General features: G+C 37.9%; 1 protein-coding gene across 1 annotated transcript in view; it reads right to left on the reverse strand.

Moving 5' to 3' along the window:
• The window catches only part of PEX7 (peroxisomal biogenesis factor 7), an 86,296-nt gene that overhangs the window by 59,733 nt on the left and 8,690 nt on the right, over positions 1 to 17,873 (reverse strand). The window contains exons 4-5 of the mRNA XM_067701963.1: positions 14,397 to 14,474; positions 13,705 to 13,813 (exon numbers count right to left, since the gene is read on the reverse strand). Coding sequence (XP_067558064.1) covers positions 13,705 to 13,813; positions 14,397 to 14,474 — 187 coding nt within the window. The remainder of the gene's footprint in view (positions 1 to 13,704; positions 13,814 to 14,396; positions 14,475 to 17,873) is intronic.

Consider the following 17,873-nt stretch of genomic DNA (forward strand, 5'->3'; position numbering starts at 1 on the left):
GCCAGGTTTCAGGATCACTGGACTAGTATGTTATTACACAAGCATGCATTCCAGATTCTACCTGGAGCAAGTTACTCTAAAACTCCGTTCTCAGAGTTTTAGTTTCTAGATAAGCAGACTCTTAATCCTTACAGCACATACGTATGCAAAGGCCATTCAGATCTTCCTCAAATATGCCCTGCTCTCTCCACATCCCCTCCCTCTGCTTCCCGCTTCTCATCTCCTAACTCTTACTTGTTCATAAGGTAGCAGTTTAAACACTATTTCCTCAGAGAAGCTTCTCTGACCAGCCAACTTTGACAAGCTCAAGAATCCTTTGTTACGTTTCCACAGAATTCTGAGCACACAGGTTAATCATAGGAGTCACCACTCAGAGAGACCTTACTCTGTGCCAGGCACTGTCCTAAGCCTTTTGCTCATACTAATTCACTTAATCCTCACCAAAACTCCATGACATGGGTATTATTATCACCCTTATTTTTTAAATGAGGACTGAAGAGACAGAAGTTAAGTAGCATGACCAAAGTCACGTAACAGTGGTGAAAGCAGCCAGGGAGGCTGGCTGCAGAGTCCATGTCCCTAACCACTGTGCTGTGCCCTCGTCCTCAAAGAGCTTCATGCTCCTTACCGTTATGGTTGCTAGGCTTTTTCTTAGCATCTCTCTTTCCCACTGGACTATACACTCACTGTATCTTCAGTGCCCAGACACAGGTGGACATTCACTAAATATCTGACTGACTCACTGACAATGTCCCTGTCAATAATCAAATTTAACCTTAAGTATGTTTTAAAAATTCTGGTAAAATGGTTATTCCCATATATTATATAATAATGATCAAAAAACTTTAGTGTTTGCTTGTGTAAGGTGCTCAGCTATGTCAAAGAATATACATGCCCTATAGGAAATATACAAACACAAGTCAAGCAAAGAAAACATGCAAAGAAGTGCACTGCACACAGCCTGGTAAGCAAATTTTCTTCTCTCTCTTGAAATGGCAAAGGCACAATGAGAGCTTTAGAGCTTACCCCAACTTTTACTATGCCACAAACCCTCCTTTTGTAGAGTGGAAGAAAAACTTTAAGTCTTTTCAACTTTATTGAGTAGGCAAATATTGGAAAAGTCATCATGAAGAAATATTTCAGCGAAATGTCAAATGGTTGATAAATAAGCCTTCCAATGAGTTTCCAAAATCATAAAATCTGGCAGAAAAATGGCTTTACTATATTCAGTTTTTTTTAAGGAACATAGGTTACAGCTCACAGGTCCAGTATTAGGTTTTTGTCAAATCCCTTCTGATTTATTCCAAGCCTTGGATGTGCAGACAATTTAGTTCATCTTCTTCACCTAACCAGGATTCACTCTTGCCATTCTCAGTGTATGTAGCTGGGTACCACCTCTCTCCCATTTCCCATTCTCAACTGCAGGAGCTGAGCCAGGCCCAAGCCAATCAACACATTACAGCCTCCTCTCCCAAGCACAGTGATTAGTTTAGGAACATCCACACAGGCCATCAGAGCCCATGAGAGAAAATGAAACATTTTTAGATGTCTGAAAAGGAATCTCCCACTTTCTCCTACTGCACAGAAACAAGAAAGGATGCAGGGGCTAGAGCTACTGCCATCTTGCTATCATGTGGTACCAGATACTGAAACCAACTTAACAGAACACAGAACAAAAGAGATAGCAAGAACGGTCTTTGAGCCCTACATCCAGCTGTGTGTACACAGCCAGGTGTAATTCTGGACATTTCAACTATGTGAGCAAACAAATTACCTTCTACCTTAAGGCAGTTTGGGTCAGAATGTCTTTCACTTTCAACCAAAGACGTGCTGGCTGGTATGACCACAATTTACATTCATTTCTAATATAACACATGAAGGTAATGTCATTAAACTGTCTCTTTTTTCTGTTAAAGCAAATGGACATTCTGTTGATAAAAGACTCTTTTTATATACTATCTATTTACAAAGTAGAGATACTTAAGTTTTGTAATTATACTGCTAACACTCTACACACAGTCTTTTTCTGCTATTCACTCTCACACACTGAATACTCTATATATAACATCCAGAGTCAATATTATGTATAATATGCTACACAAAAGGCCAATGTAATACAAAGAAGTGTGTGTGACTCAGCCTGAATAAAGGGCTAATATATACAATTCTGCCCGACTTATTTATTTTTAACGTCTTTATTGGAGTATAATTGCTTTACAATGTTGTGTTAGTTTCTGCTGTGTAACAAAGTGAATCAGCTATATGTATATATATATCGCCATATCCTCTCCCTCTTGTGTCTCCCTCCCACCCTGCCTATCCCACCCCTCTAGCTAGTAACACAGCACCGAGCTGAGCTCCCTGTGCGATGCAGCTGCTTCCCATTAGCTATTTTACATTTGGTAGTGTATATATGTCAATGCCACTCTCTCACTTCGTCCCAGCTTACCCATCCCCCTTCCCATGTCCATAAGTCCATTCTCTATGTCTGTGTCTTTACTCCTGTCCTGCCCCTAGGTTCATCAGAACCTTTTTTTTTTTTTTTTTTAGATTCCATATATATGTGTTAGCATACAGTATTTTTCTTTCTGACTTATTTCACTCTGTATGACAGACTCTAGGTCCATCCACCTCACTACAAATAACTCAATTTCGTTTCTTTTTATGGCTGAGCAATATTCCATTGTATATATGTGCCACAGCTTCTTCATCCATTCATCTGTCGATGGACACTTAGGTTGCTTCCATGTCCTGGCTATTGTAAATAGTGCCGCAATGAATACTGTGGTACATGACTCTTTTTGAATCATGGTTTTCTCAGGGTATATGCCCAGTAGTAGGACTGCTGGGTCTTATGGTAGTTCTGTTTTCAAATTTTTAAGGAACCTCCATACTGTTCTAAATAGTGGCTGTATCACTTTACATTCCCACCAACAGTACAAGAGGGTTCCCTTTTCTCCACACCCTCTCCAGCATTTATTGCTTGTAGATTTTTTGATGATGGCCATTCTGCCTGGTGTGAGGTGATACCTCATTGTAGTTTTGAGTTGCATTTCTCTAATGATTAGTGATGCTGTGCATCCTTTCATGTGTTTGCTGGCAATCTGTATATCTCCTTTGGAGAAATGTCTATTTTGGTACTCTGCCCATTTTTGGATTGGGTTGTTTGTTTTTGTGATATTGAGCTGCATGAGCTGCTTGTATGTTTTGCAGATTAATCCTTTGTCAGTTGCTTCATTTGCAAATATTTTCTCCCATTCTGAGGGCTGTCTTTTTGCCTTATTTATGGTTTCCTTTGCTGTGCAAAAGCTTTTAAGTTTCATTAAGTCCCATTTTTTTACTTTTGTTTTTATTTCCATTTCTCTAGGAGGTGGGTCAAAAAGGACCTTGCTGTGATTTACATCATAGAGTGTTCTGCCTATGTTTTCCTCTAAGTTTTATAGTGTCTGGCCTTACCTTTAGGTCTTTAATCCATTTTGAGTTTATTTTTGTATATGGTGTTAGGGAGTGTACTAATTTCATTCTTTGACATGTGGCTGTTCAGTTTTCCCAGCACCTCTTATTGAAGAGGCTGTCTTTTCTCTATTGTATATTTGTGCCTCCTTTATCAAAGATACGGTGACCATATGTGTGGGGGTCTATCTCTGGTATTTCTATCCTGTTCCATTGATCTATATTTCTGTTTTTGTGCCAGTACCATACTGTCTTGATTACTGTAGCTTTGTAGTATAGTCTGAAGTCAGGGAGCCTGATTCCTCTAGCTCTGCTTTTCTTTCTCAAGATGACTTTGGCGGTTTGGGGTCTTTTGTGTTTCCATACAAACTGTGAAATTTTTTGTTCTAGTTCTGTGAAAAATGCCATTAGTAGTTTGATAGGGATTGCATTGAAACTGTAGATTGCTTTGGGTAGTAGAGTCATTTTCACGATGTTGATTCTTCCAATCCAAGAACATGGTATATCTCTCCATCCGTTTGTATCACCTTTAGTTTCCTTCATCAGTGTCTTATAGTTTTCTGCATACAGATCTTTTGTCTCCTTAGGAAGGTTTATTCCTAGGTGTTTTATTCTTTTTGTTGCAATGGTAAATGGGAGTGTTTCCTTAATTTCTCTTTCAGATTTTGCATCATCAGTGTATAGGAATGCAAGAGATTTCTGTGCATTAATTTTGTATCCTGCTACTTTACCAAATTCATTGATTAGCTCTAGTAGTTTTCTGGTAGCATCTTCAGGATTCTCTATGTATAGTATCATGTCATCTGCAAACAGTGACAGTTTTACTTCTTTTCCAATTCGGTTCTTTTTATTTCTATTTCTTCTCTGATTGCTGTGGCTAAAACTTCCAAAACTGTGTTGAATAATTGCGGTGACAGTGGGCAACTTTGTCTTGTTCCTGATCTTAGAGGAAATGGTTTCAGTTTTTCACCATTGAGAATGATGTTGGCTGTGGGTCTGTCATATATGGGCTCTATTATGTTGAGGTAGGTTCCCTCTATGCCTACTTTCTGGAGAGTTTTTATCATAAATTGGTGTTGAATTTTGTCAAAAGTTTCTTCTGCATCTATTGAGATGATTACATGGTTTTTATCCTTCAATTTGTTAATATGGTGTATCAAATTGATTGATTTGCGTATATTGAAGAATCCTTGCATTCCTGGGATAAACCCCACTTGATCGTGGTGTATGATCCTTTTAATGTGCTGTTGGATTCTGTTTGCTAGTATTTTGTTGAGGATTTTTGCATCTATGTTCATCAGTGATACTGGCCTGTGGTTTTCTTTTTTTGTGACATCTTTGTCTGGATTTGGCATCAGTGTGATGTGCCCTCGTAGAATGAGTTTGGGAGTGTTCCTCCCTCTGCTATATTTTGGAAGAGTTTGAGAAGGATAGGTGTCAGCGCTTCTCTAAATGTTTGATACAATTCGCCTCTGAAGCCATCTGTTCCTGGGCTTTTGTTTGTTGGAAGATTTTTAATCACAGTTTCAATTTCAGTGTTTGTGATTGGTCTGTTTATATTTTCTAGTTCTTCCTGATTCAGCCTCGGAAGGTTGTGCTTTTCTAAGAATTTGTCCATTTCTTCCAGGTTGTCCACCTATTAGCATATAGTTGCTTGTAGTAATCTCTCAAGACCCTTTGTATTTCTGCAGTGTCAGTTGTTACTTCTCCTTTTACATTTCTAATTCTGTTGATCTGAGTCTTCTCCCTTTTCTTCTTGATGAGTCTGGCTAATGGTTTATCAATTTTGTTTATCTTCTCAAAGAATCAGCTTTTAGTTTTATTGATCTTTGAAACTGTTCCCTTCATTCCTTTTTCATTTATTTCTACTCTGATCTTTATGATTTCTTTCGTTCTGCTAACTTTGGGGGTTTTTTGTTCTCCTTTCTCTAATTGCTTTTGGTGTAACGTTAGGTTGTTTATTTGAGATTTTTCTTGTTTCTTGAGGTAGGATTGCATTGCTATAAACTTCCCTCTTAGAACAGCTTTTGCTGCATCCCATAGGTTTGGGTCATTGTGTTTTCATTGTCATTTGTTTCTAGGTATTTTTTGATTTCCTCTGATTTCTTCAGTGATCTCTTGGTTATTTAGTAGCATATTGTTTCGCCTCCATGTGTTTGTATTTTTTACAGTTTCTTCCTGTAATTGGTATCTAGTCTTAAAGTGTTGTGGTTGGAAAATATACTTGATACAATTTCAATTTTCTTAAATTTTCCAAGGCTTGATTTGTAACCCAAGATATGATCTATCCTGGAGAATGTTCCATGAGCACTTGAGAAAAATGTGTATTCTGTTGTTTTCTGATAAATAAATATCAATTAAGTTCATCTTGTTTGATGTGTCATTTAATGTTTGTGTTTCCTTATTTATTTTCATTTTGGATGATCTGTCCATTGGTGAAAGTGGGGTGTTAAACTCCCCTACTTTTATTGTGCTACTGTCAGTTTCCCCTTTTATGGATGTTAGTATTTGCCTTATGTGTTGAGGTGCTCCTATGCTGGGTGCATAAATATTTACATTGTTATCTCTTCTTCTTGGATTGATCCCTTGATCATTATGTAGTGTCTTTCTTTGTCTCTTGTAACAGTCTTTATTTTAAAGTCTATTTTGTCTGATATGAGAATTGCTATTCCAGCTTTCTTTTGATTTCCATTTGCATGGAATATCTATTTCCATCCCCTCACTTTCAGTCTGTCTGTGTCCCTAGGTCTGAAGTGGATCTCTTGTAGACAGCATATATATGGATCTTGTTTGTGTATCCATTCAGCCAGCCTATGTCTTTTAGTTGGAGCATTTAATCCATTTACATTTAAGGTAATTATCAATATATATGTCCCTATGACCATTTTCTTAATTGTTTTGGGTTTGTTTTTGTAGATCTTTCCTTCTCATGTGTTTCCTGCCTAGAGAAGTTCCTTTAGCATTTGTTGTAAAGCTTGTTTGGTGGTGCTGAATTCTCTTAGCTTTTGCTTGTCTGTAAAGGTTTTAATTTCTCCATTGAATCTGAATGAGATCCTTGCTGGGTAGAGTAATCTTGATTGTAGGTTTTTCCCTTTCACCACTTTAAATATGTCCTGCCACTCCCTGCTGGCTTGCAGAGTTTCTGCTGAAAGATCAGCTGTTAAGCTTATGGGGATTCCCTTGTATGTTATTTGTTGCTTTTCCTTTGCTGCTTTTAATATTTTTTCTTTGTATTTGTTTTTTGATACTTTGGTTAATATGTGTCATGGCATGTTTCTCCTTGGATTTATCCTGTATGGGACTCTCTGTGCTTGCTGGACTTGACTGAATATTTCCTTTCTCATATTAGGGAAGTTTTCAACTATAATCTCTTCAAATATTTTCTCAGTTCCTTTCTTTTTCTCTTATTCTTCTGGGACCCCTATAATTCAAATGTTGATGCACTTAATGTTGTCCCAGAAGTCTCTGAGACTGTCAATTCTTTTCATTCCTTTTTCTTTATTCTGCTCTACAGTAGTTATTTCCACTATTTTACCTTCCAGGTCACTTATCCGTTCTTCTGCCTCAGTTATTCTGCTATTGATTCCTTCTAGAGAATATTTAATTTTGTTTTCTGTGTTGTTCATCATTGTTTGTTTGCTCTTTTGTTCTTCTAGGTCCTTGTTAAAAGTTTCCTGTATTTTCTCCATTCTATTTCCAAGATTTTGGATCATCTTTACTCTCATTACTTTGAATTCTTTTTCAGGTAGACTGCCTATTTCCTCTTCATTTGTTTGGTCTGGTGGGTTTTTACCTTGCCCCTTCATCTGCTGCATATTTCTCTGTCTTCTCATTTTGTTTAACTTACTGTGTCTGTGGTCTCCTTTTCGCAGGTTGCAGGTTCACACAATGAGAAGTTCATGCACTGCAACGAACAGTAGCCCCTGCTCACCTCAACTAGAGAAGGCCTGCGTGCAGCAACGAAGACTCAATAATGAAGACCCAATGCAGCCAAAAACAAATAAATATTTTTTAAAAAGAAGAAAAGGGAGAAAAAAGAAAGAAAGAAAGAAAAAAATAAATTAAAAAATAATTATTAAAATAAAAATAATGAAAAAAAAGAGAGCAACCAAACCAATAAACAAATCCACCAATGATAACAAGTGCTAAAAACTATACTAAGATAAACATAAAAATCAAAAACAAATCAGTCACAGACAGCAAACCCCAAGTCTACAGTTGCTCCCAAAATCCACTGCCTCAATTTTGGGATGATTTGTTGTCTATTCAGGCATTCCACAGATGCTGGGTACATCAAGTTGATTGTGGGGATTTGACTCGCTGCTCCTGTGGTTGCCCAGAGAAATTTCCCTTTCTCTTCTTCGTTCGCACAGCTCCTGGGGTTCAACTTTGGTTTTGGCCCCGCCTCCGCATGTAGGTTGCCCTCAGGCATCTTTTGGGGAGTCTGAGGTCTTCTGCCAGCATTCAGTAGGTATTCTGTAGGAGCTGTTCCACATGTAGATGTATTTTTGATGTATTTGTGGGGAGGAAGGTGATCTCCACGTCTTACTCCTCCGCCATCTTGTAGGTTCCCCCTGCCTGACTTTGTCGCTATCAGATTTTACCTTTGGTCATGGTCAGTAAAAGAACAATTAAAAACAAAGATAATTTGGGGGCCTTAAATAATAATACAAATTAATAAAATTACATGCAATAGTAAGGTAAAGGAATTTTTTAAAATGTATCAGTAATTTACGGTTTTATTTATTAATACTTTTCTAAATTATACTCATTATTAATTCTAGTTTATTACAAATGCTACCAATTAGAGCTCCTAGCAGACATGCCTTCTCTGCTTCACTAGAAGAGAAGTATGTTTCAGTTCATTCTGAAGATGGATCTATTCTACACCACTAATTCCTTCCAGAGTTTGAGGCGAATACTTTGAAACTGTAGAATATAAGACCAAAGGGCATCCCTACACTAAGAAAATGATGTTAATGTCAAACTAATTCACATCCTTACAAGAATTTTAATTGAACTTGTACTAACAGTCTCTGTATTAGGGCTTTTCACCAACAGTAAAATTATAAAATGGTCAAATTATAACCATTATGCTTAACTGCAGTCATCTTGCAGATCTGATTCACTATCAACATGAAACTCATTAGCATTTCCATTAAAAGCATAAAAATGACTAACTCAAGTTATATATGCAGGCTAAAGGGTTAGTTAATTCAAACAAGTGTGTTAATATTGCTATCATTTACTTAATACACACCCAGCCTTATGGCTAGTTGTGCCACAGAAAGACTGAAAAAACTCAAAGAAGAAATTTAGGCTTGGAAAAGGAAATGTGACAAGGAAAAATATATTACTGGTCCCATCCCCAAAGACTTGATATTTCAGAAAAGATTTGGTTCAAATTATGGACTGAGAAACTACAACTTAGAAATTTTAAAAATAGTAGGAATAATTTTATCAGTGTACCTTTCTTCATTCTAGAAAATACTATTAATTTTAATCAGCAAACAAAACATTTTCTGAGTTAACTGAACCTCTACACACAGAAGTTATTATAATTCACTATTATCTTAGGATCTAAAAAAATTGCTTAATCTAAATGGGACATATTTGTCTGTTCACAATTTACCTGGAGGTTTCCACTTCTGAGGTTCTCCAACCTAGTCATACTTCAGAATTCAGGGACATTTGGTCATTTTTAAGTTTTAGAATTAAAAAACATAACAAATAGAAAGGATTTCTGTGATATTATATTTCCTGTGGAACCCACTCAACATGATTCAACATCTCAGGGCATTGATTTAGCTTATTAGCAAGAAAGGAGCAATTATCCTACCAATTGCCTATCTTCAGATGCTAGATAATGAAACAAGGAGACAATACAGGAAGTACTCTTCCCCTCCCCTGCTACTGTGCCTTCTCTCCTCCCCTAAATAACCACACTGTGCAAAAGACCTTCCATCCCTTTATCTCCCCTCAAATGAGACTTATACCTGGGTCAGCAAACATTTTCTGTAACGAGCCCAACTGTAAGTATTTTTGGCTTTGAGGGTCATTCAGTCTCTGTCATAACTACTCAACTCTGCCACTATAGCATGAAAACAGACATAGACAGACAATATATAAATGAATGGGCATGACCGTGTTCCAATAAAACTTTACCCAAACTGTCAGTGGGTCATTTGATTTGAGGGCAATAGTTTGCCAACTTGTGCTCTATTCTAAGCTTTCTTCTATTTAGTCTTTCCTGGGTGCTCTGATGTACTGCAATGGCTTTAGATCCCATTTATGAGCCAACGACACAATTTTTATTCATAAGGCCTGATTTCTCAGCTCCAAACTCCACGTGCTATTGACAACCCCACATGTGTATCCCACAGGCTCAACGTGCTCTAAAACTAACTCAAGATCTTCGTTTGCAAATGTATTTCTTATCTCAGTTATGACATTACCATCCATGAATTTGTCCTTGCCAAGAATCTAGGACTTATGCTTTATTCATCCCTCTCCCACCTCTTCCACATCTTATAAAATCATCTCGAAATACCACTCAAATCAGCCTACTTTATTCCATCCCTTCTGCCACTATCCTTATCCATGCCTTCATCTCTCTCTTAATTGTTTCTCTGCAACCACTCTGGCTCACCTCCAAACTATTCTCTACACAACAGCCAAAATGGGTTTTTAAAAATGCAAGCCTAATCATATAACTCCCAGGCTTAAACCTCTTCAATGTCTTCCCACTGTCCATAGGATAAAATCCAGAGTCTTGAATCCAGCCCACAAGGCATGATCTGGGCCCCTGCCTGTGATCCTGACCTCATTTTTGCTACCCTTTTCCTCTTAGGCAACAGTGCCTCTGGCCCTCTTTCAGTTTCTCAAACACATCAAGTTCTTAATTCTGAATATACTACTCTGCTTGGAATGTTCTCTCTTGCTATGCCATCTAAGGCCTCCCACTTTTCACTGAGCCAACTCCTTATTCATCCTAAATGAAAGTCAGAAACCTATCAAGCAAAAAATTGATAGTTTTGACTACCAAAAAGTTTCAATGCTTATACAGTAAAAATTAAAATATAATAAATAGGTTAAAGGACAGAAAAAAATTGGGAAAATATTTGTAACAGACGTAAGATACAGAGAACTAATTCCTAAATATAAAAAGAGCTCAGGGCTTCCCTGGTGGTGCAGTTGTTGAGAGTCCATCTGCCGATGCAGGGGAGACATGGGTTCGTGCCCCAGTCCAGGAAGATCCCACATGCCGCGGAGCGGCTGGGCCCATGAGCCATGGTTGCTGAGCCTGCGCGTCCGGAGCCTGTGCTCCTCAACGGGAGAGGCCACAACAGTGAGGGGCCCGCGTTTCGCAAAAAAAAAAAAGAGCTCATACATCAATACAGAAAAACAACAACAAACAGCTCTCAGTAGCAAAACAGGCCAAAGACATGAACAGGTGACTCACAAAAGAACAACTACTGCAGCCAGCTGACATACTGAATGTGTTCACTAGTCCTAGTAATCAAATACACAAATCAAAACAACAATTAGTTGTAATTTTTCATTCATGGAATTGGCAAACCTCTAACAGATGGAGGAGACACATCCATTCACCATTTCAAGGTTCAAACCTTAAAATAACTGTTGCCTTGACACTATCAGCATTCTCATTATCAGAATAAACTGACATCATCTAGACCGGGAAAGTTGTTATTGTTTTGTCTAATCTATAAGGTGTTGCTGCCCTGAAATAAACACATTGGAAAATAACAAGTGTCATATAGATTATATTTATGCATACATTTTCCCAAATGGTCTAACTGAATCATTCCTTACATTGGAATACCCTGAGCAGATACCAGTTTCTCCTTCCCGGTATGTGTCTTCTGAGGCAGATGAAAGTGACTCAAAAAGGCAGCCTTAGAAAAGAAACTCTGCCCTTGCTTACGCCAATTAAATTGCTCACCTTTGTTTTATTTCTACGCTTTTTACAGCTTTAATGGCACTCAATACATTATACAAATTATCTAAAAGAAAAGTGAAGCAATATATTTTAAGGTATCAGAGCTTTTAGGAAGGAAATAGTATCAGAAATCTTTCTTTAGACAAACGTTTATTGGTGGTATATCAAATAAAAGAAACCTGTTGTACCTCTTTTTCTACTTAGATTTGTTTTAATTTTATAAACTTAAATATATAATATAAATGCATATGTATAATTCATAATATATAATTGGGAGATGTTCTCTTCCATCAAGTGTATTTAAACCTATAGTCTAAGAACTCTTTCTGAATGGTGGTATGATTCACTCAATTCAGCTGTAATTACTAAGAAATCTCCACAATCAAAAATTGTTTTATAATAACAATGTTTTCAGTGGGGAAAATGAATTTGGGACAGGAGATTTTCTGACTCAAAATTGCAAAATTATTTTCCTGTACAATTTCAACAACAACAAAAGTTTTATACCTATAAGCATGTAAAACCTAACATCACTAAGCAAATTCAGCCTTTAAAGATATCTGACTTTTTCCTGAAGAATATTCCCCATTAATATTTTTAATTTTTTGAACATATATTCTGGAATGAGCATAAGAATTTTTATGGAGGAATACAAGCAAATGTTAACAGTAGTTCTATAGGAGGAGGGGAATGAGCACTTACTTTTACTTGGCATGTTTCTGTTTTGTCTGCATTTCTTTACTACGTACATGCTCAAACAGGAATTATCGAGATACCATTTCTGTTTTCTCTTCATAAATTTATTTTTTGAAAGTTATAAAAGAAGCAAGAAATAAAGAGCTGATATTATCTTGTCAATCACCACAAATATTTATGATTAATTAACACATTCTTATAACTGTTACTCAACCTTTGTTCTGATAAAGCAACCAAAAATAAAGCCATCTAAGCAAAGCAGCTCAGTAGCTAATAAAAGGAGCTAGACTGGTTCCCAACTTTGAAAGATTTATAACTGGTTATGATCTGCCTAAGACAGACCATTAATCATTAATTAATCATTAATTAACCATACTTATTCATTAATAGTTGTGCTTATAAAATTCACAGTATGAAAAGTCATACTGTGGCAGATATTACAATATCACTGAGAATTAATATTCCATATCCTTAACCACATGAATATAACCTCTAAATGCCTTCCAACATACTGTTTCCCCCACTGGGAATGATTCTACCTTCTAACCATGGGAAGAAGGGAGTGTTATTCTTGTTATCTCAGCTTCTACTCCCCATCACCTTATGGAAGGACCCTTCCACTGAACTTGCTCATGTAAAGTCAGGACAACAGAAGGGTGACAGGATAGACTGGCAGAAAGAAAAGGTAAGAGGAGGAAAGTACAAGAGCTGTGACGGCAGGGTTACAGGGTGTGAGAAGAAGGTAAATGGCCAGGGGAGACCCACTCCAGAGCAGCCAGGGGCGAGTGAAGATGAGGACAGCTATTTAAATGACCATTTGGCAGGTGGACCAAGCTGTTTTAAATGGCACTGCAGAGAAACTGTGCAATGTTTCTCTTCAAATTATATATAAAGTAGATTGTTCAGATTATACATGATTTAGGAATCGGCCAACAAACCAAATTTGTAAATCCTTATGCAAACAGTACAAAGTGTAATTTTAAATTTCTATAAAATGACTTTTCTCTACAAAAAACATAGAGACATATAAATGTAAGTATCCGCTTTATCTTAGAATTGCTGACATGAATCAAAAGTAAACAGTTAGGAAAAAAGATCATACCAAACATATTCTTGCTATGGCTTAGTGGCAATGAATTAAAGAGACTATCCCTAAAAGGAGGGTAAATATCAAGCAAAGGAGGTTGACTGTGTGCTAGACATCTTACATGTTTCCTTATTTCATGCTGACAACAACCCCGTAAGTTAGACATTCTTAGCCCCATATTACTGATGCGAAAACCCATCGCATCACCCTGACGCCCCACAATCGGCCACTGAAGAGAGTTTCCAAATTCAATCAAGTCTGATGCCAAAGCCCTCACTTTGTCCCTTACCTCTCACCTCACCAAAAAGGCACACGTTAAGTCAAAGGTTTAGAAGCAGGCCAGGCTAATTCTTACCTAGAGACTGAGAAAGAATGAAAGAGTCTCAAGAGTTCAAATAGGAATGCAGTCCCTTTTCTTCTCCAAATCTAAGGTACACAGTGCCACCTACTGGGGAAAGTGAGGCCGCCATTCCCTACAAATATCGCTTTTGGTAAATGAATTCTTTACCTGAGGCTGAAGCAAAGCAACCAGGGATGTGGGGCGACCAGATTGTGCTATAAATGACACTTTCATGGCCTCTAAAGGTGCACAGAGACTTTCCAACAGTTGGATCCCACTACAAACAAATGAACAGATCAATTACCTAACAGAGGCAAATTCATCATGCTTTATATTACCATATATGTATCTACATACACACACAATATACATATATATCTCAAGGATTTCTTTAAAGTCTTTTTTTTTTTTTTTTTTTTGCGGTACGCGGGCCTCTCACTGTTGTGGCCTCTCCTGTTGCGGAGCACAGGTTCCGACGCACAGGCTCAGTGGCCATGGCTCACGGGCCCAGCCGCTCCGCAGCATATGGGATCCTCCCGGACCAGGGCACGAACCAGTGTCCCCTGCATTGGCAGGCGGACTCTCAACCACTGCGCCACCAGGGAAGCCCAAAAGTCTATTTTTATATAAAGCAAGATGATATTTAAGGGGCCAAAATAATCAACACTGAGCTAATTATCAGTTTATAGCTAGAAGAACAGAAAATTTTAAATTCTAATAAATGCTTTAGTATATTTTTTGAAAAGAAAATTAACTGCCTAACTGAAAAGCAATAGAAGTATGTTCCAGAAAAGAAAAAACTTCAGTGGAAGCTTTGAGGAAGGGAATATTTGGTTTTAAATACAGTAATGTGGACATACCAGTTTGATAGTTTGATCCCACGAGCCAGACACCACAAGCTGTTCACATCTGGTTTGACTCCAATCAACACTGTACACCTAAAAACATTTTAAAGTGTCATTTAGAATGCAAAAGAGCATCAAGTTCAATATTACATTTATCTGTTTGTAACAGTGACAGCCAGTTAGAACAACTAATTCACTTCGTTGAAACGTCAAATAAAGTCCTGCAAATCTCAATATGGTGTCTGAGAAAGGGAAAGGTCATCTTGTCCGTTCCTCCAGCCTTACCCTTAACAGATAAGACTCCATTCTACTTTAGCAGGATCCTACAGAATATTTCCAAAACCTTCTTCACTAAAACAAATTATACATATTTTTAAACCTACCAACAAATCACTGTTTGCAGCACCCTGAAGAAATGTCAGAGCAGATTAGAAAGTTAGTCATCTAAAAAAGCTTGCCAGGTCAATGTTTATCAGAAAGCATTAAAATTCAATTAATATCCCTTTCTGGTCTTTCTTTGAAAAAGCTTATCGGAATGACGTGATACTTTCAGATCTCTTGGTAAACAGCTTTAGTTATCCAATGCTGCTCTCAGTAAACCACTTCAAATGAATTATATGAAAACTTATGGAAATACTTTTAATTCTGTTATTTGATACAACGGATTATATACAGATCACTACTGGAAGCTAAGTTCAACCAAATATGTGTATAATTAAACTTTACAAAAGTAGTCCTGCCATGGACCTGAGTATGCCATTAAATGTGATCAGCCAGCAGGTCATTTTGAATCTAAAAACTCTACCATATTTATGCAGAAAGCATGACTGTCTGGGGTTTGTTGTGGCTTAAGTATGGATTCCCTGTTCTCTGCTGCCTAGTGCTATGCCTAGCCATGTTGGAACCTGAGTTTAAAACAAAAAATAATTAGTAATACCGATTATGTCCTTACTTAAAACTTTGATATTTTGTTCATCGTAGATTTTTCTTACATTAATTTTGATTTTTTAAATACTGCATTAAGAGATTATTTATCTTGACTACTGAGCTTTTGGGGCCCCCTTAAATTATGTACTTAAATTATGTACTAAGGTGAGTGTTTCACCACCCAGTTCTGGCCCTGCTGCAGCCCATATTCTTGCACAAGAGAGAAAAGCAGCTGGAACACTAACGAAATCATGATCCAGCAACAGAGAGTAGCTCATAAAGTATACAGAAAGGTCAGCAAAATCCAAAGTGCTGCTGCAGCCATCTGTCAGTTATGGATGGAAAAAGGCAGGCTCGGAAGCAATCAGGGAAGAGCTTGAGACCTAAAGAGGTTGATTTTACCCTCTAGGCCAGGGCTCAGCAAGTTTCTTCTGTAAAGGGCCATATAAATATTTTAGGCCTTAAATATTTATATAATAACTGTATTAATATATTTATTATATTCATAATAAATATACTATGGGCCATTTGGTCTCTGTCACAACTACTAAACTCAGCCTTGTAGAGCACAAAGTAGCCACAGATGATACTTAATAAACGGGCATGGCTGTGTTCCAATAAAACTTTACAAATCAGAGAGTGGGCTGGATTTGGCTTTGGCCCACGAGTACTAACTGGCCAACCCCTGCTCCAAGCTGATGTGAACAGTCAAAAATAACCACAATAGGAAATCTTTATTGAGCACCTACTGTTTGCCAGATGTTGTCATAAGCACTTTACATATTTTGTCTCATTTCATCTTCACTTCTGTGCAGTAGATACCGTGCCAAGGCCCAAAGAGGTTAAGTAACTTGTCCAAATTCCCACAGCTGGTAAGCTGCAGAGCTGAAGTCTGAACCTGGGCAGCCTAATCGCAGAGTCCACCTTAATCATGATGCTAGGCTGTCTCTACAATATGTTGCATGACGGCGCTTTAAAATGGAACTTTTCAGTGACCTTGCACTGTGATATTAAGGAAATAAAACCCTGCCCTTGTTGGTATCACCCTTCACTGGAGCTCCATTTGGGCCCAGACTGATTGCATTTTGTTTTCATGAATTATCCATACCCATATTAAAGCCCCTACCTATCTATCTACTTGGTGAACCCCCGCTCATCTGTCAAGACTCAGCCCCTTTAAATCTTCTGTGAAGTAAGCCTCCCTGATGAACCCCTCAGGCATCGAGGAGTCAGATGCTGCCTTCTGTGCACTCCGACAGCATCTTACACCTACTCCTAGTTCAGCATTCACCATGCTTCACTCAATTTAGTGTTAAATAACTGCCACACCTGCTATATTCTGGAAGAACCATCATAAACAGAACCATCTTGTTCATGCTCATTGCAATGTAACAGGCACTCAAGAAACTGAGTTAAAATGATTTGACCAACCAAATTTATCTCCACAACCTGTGCTGTTGCTAAGTAGTTATAAAGAGCTACTGTTTTCATTTTAGAGGATAACTGAACAAATACAATTAAAAGATAACATCATTAGCTCAGACTCCTCTACCTCTACACACTTCCAGCATGACAGAGGACTTGAAACCTGACAACTTCTCACCTTTTAAAACTGCAAGAGCCTCCGCGGGCTCAGAGAGAACCCAGCCCCAGTGAGAACAAGAGACACGACGTAAGAAAACTATGCTGATACCAGGGCTGCTGCCAGCTCTTCTATGTGACTCATAACAAAGTGGCAAGCACCAGGGTCTAGGACAAAATCAAGCATAGGACATACATGGTGAGGTTAAAAATGGGATAAAAAAGAAGGAAATAAAGGTGACTCAATCAACATATACTTTTTGTTTGCTTGTTTTACTGTGTTTAATATACTAGGACATGGGAAAGAAACTAACAGTATAAGCCAGGATATTGTGTTTAAAACACAAAAACGAAAACTGTAGACCATAAATACAAAAGCTGGAGGGATGCAAAATTCAGCTTGATGCCCAGAAGAGAGGTATCCTAGCAGGGCCCTGAGGGCTGGCTAAAATGTCAATACCAGAAAGCAGAGGTGAAAATAGTGACCAGAAACTCCCCCAAAGACATAAACGGGGACATAAAGCACCCTAGGGATTACAGGACTAGTGAACGACTGCAAGATAACACCAAGGTTTTGTGCCTCAGAACTGTCAGTGACGGTGGCATTAACAAAGCTGGACGACTGGAGGAAGGGAGATAATGTGTAATTTTAGACACAGTGAGTTTGCGGTGACAGCCTGACAGTCAAGTGGAAATGTCTAGGAAGAACAGGGTTTGGGCATTAACCTCAAGCCCTGAAAAAAAGTTTACAACCAGAGAGATGTTTGGGAGACAGCTGAAAAAGGATGACTAGATTCCATTATCCCAACCTCAAGTCACATAACTATTCAATACATATTTATTAAGCACTTACTATGAACAAGGCATGTGGGAGGGAGAGTATAGTGTTAGACAAGACAGATAAAGCCCCAGCCTTCATGGGTCTTATACTTTAGCAAGGGAAGATAGGCTGTAAGTATAAGTACACAATTTCAGGTTGTGATT

The sequence above is a fragment of the Pseudorca crassidens genome, chromosome 13 (genome assembly GCF_039906515.1).
Source record: "Pseudorca crassidens isolate mPseCra1 chromosome 13, mPseCra1.hap1, whole genome shotgun sequence".
NCBI classification, from domain to species: Eukaryota; Metazoa; Chordata; class Mammalia; order Artiodactyla; family Delphinidae; genus Pseudorca; species Pseudorca crassidens.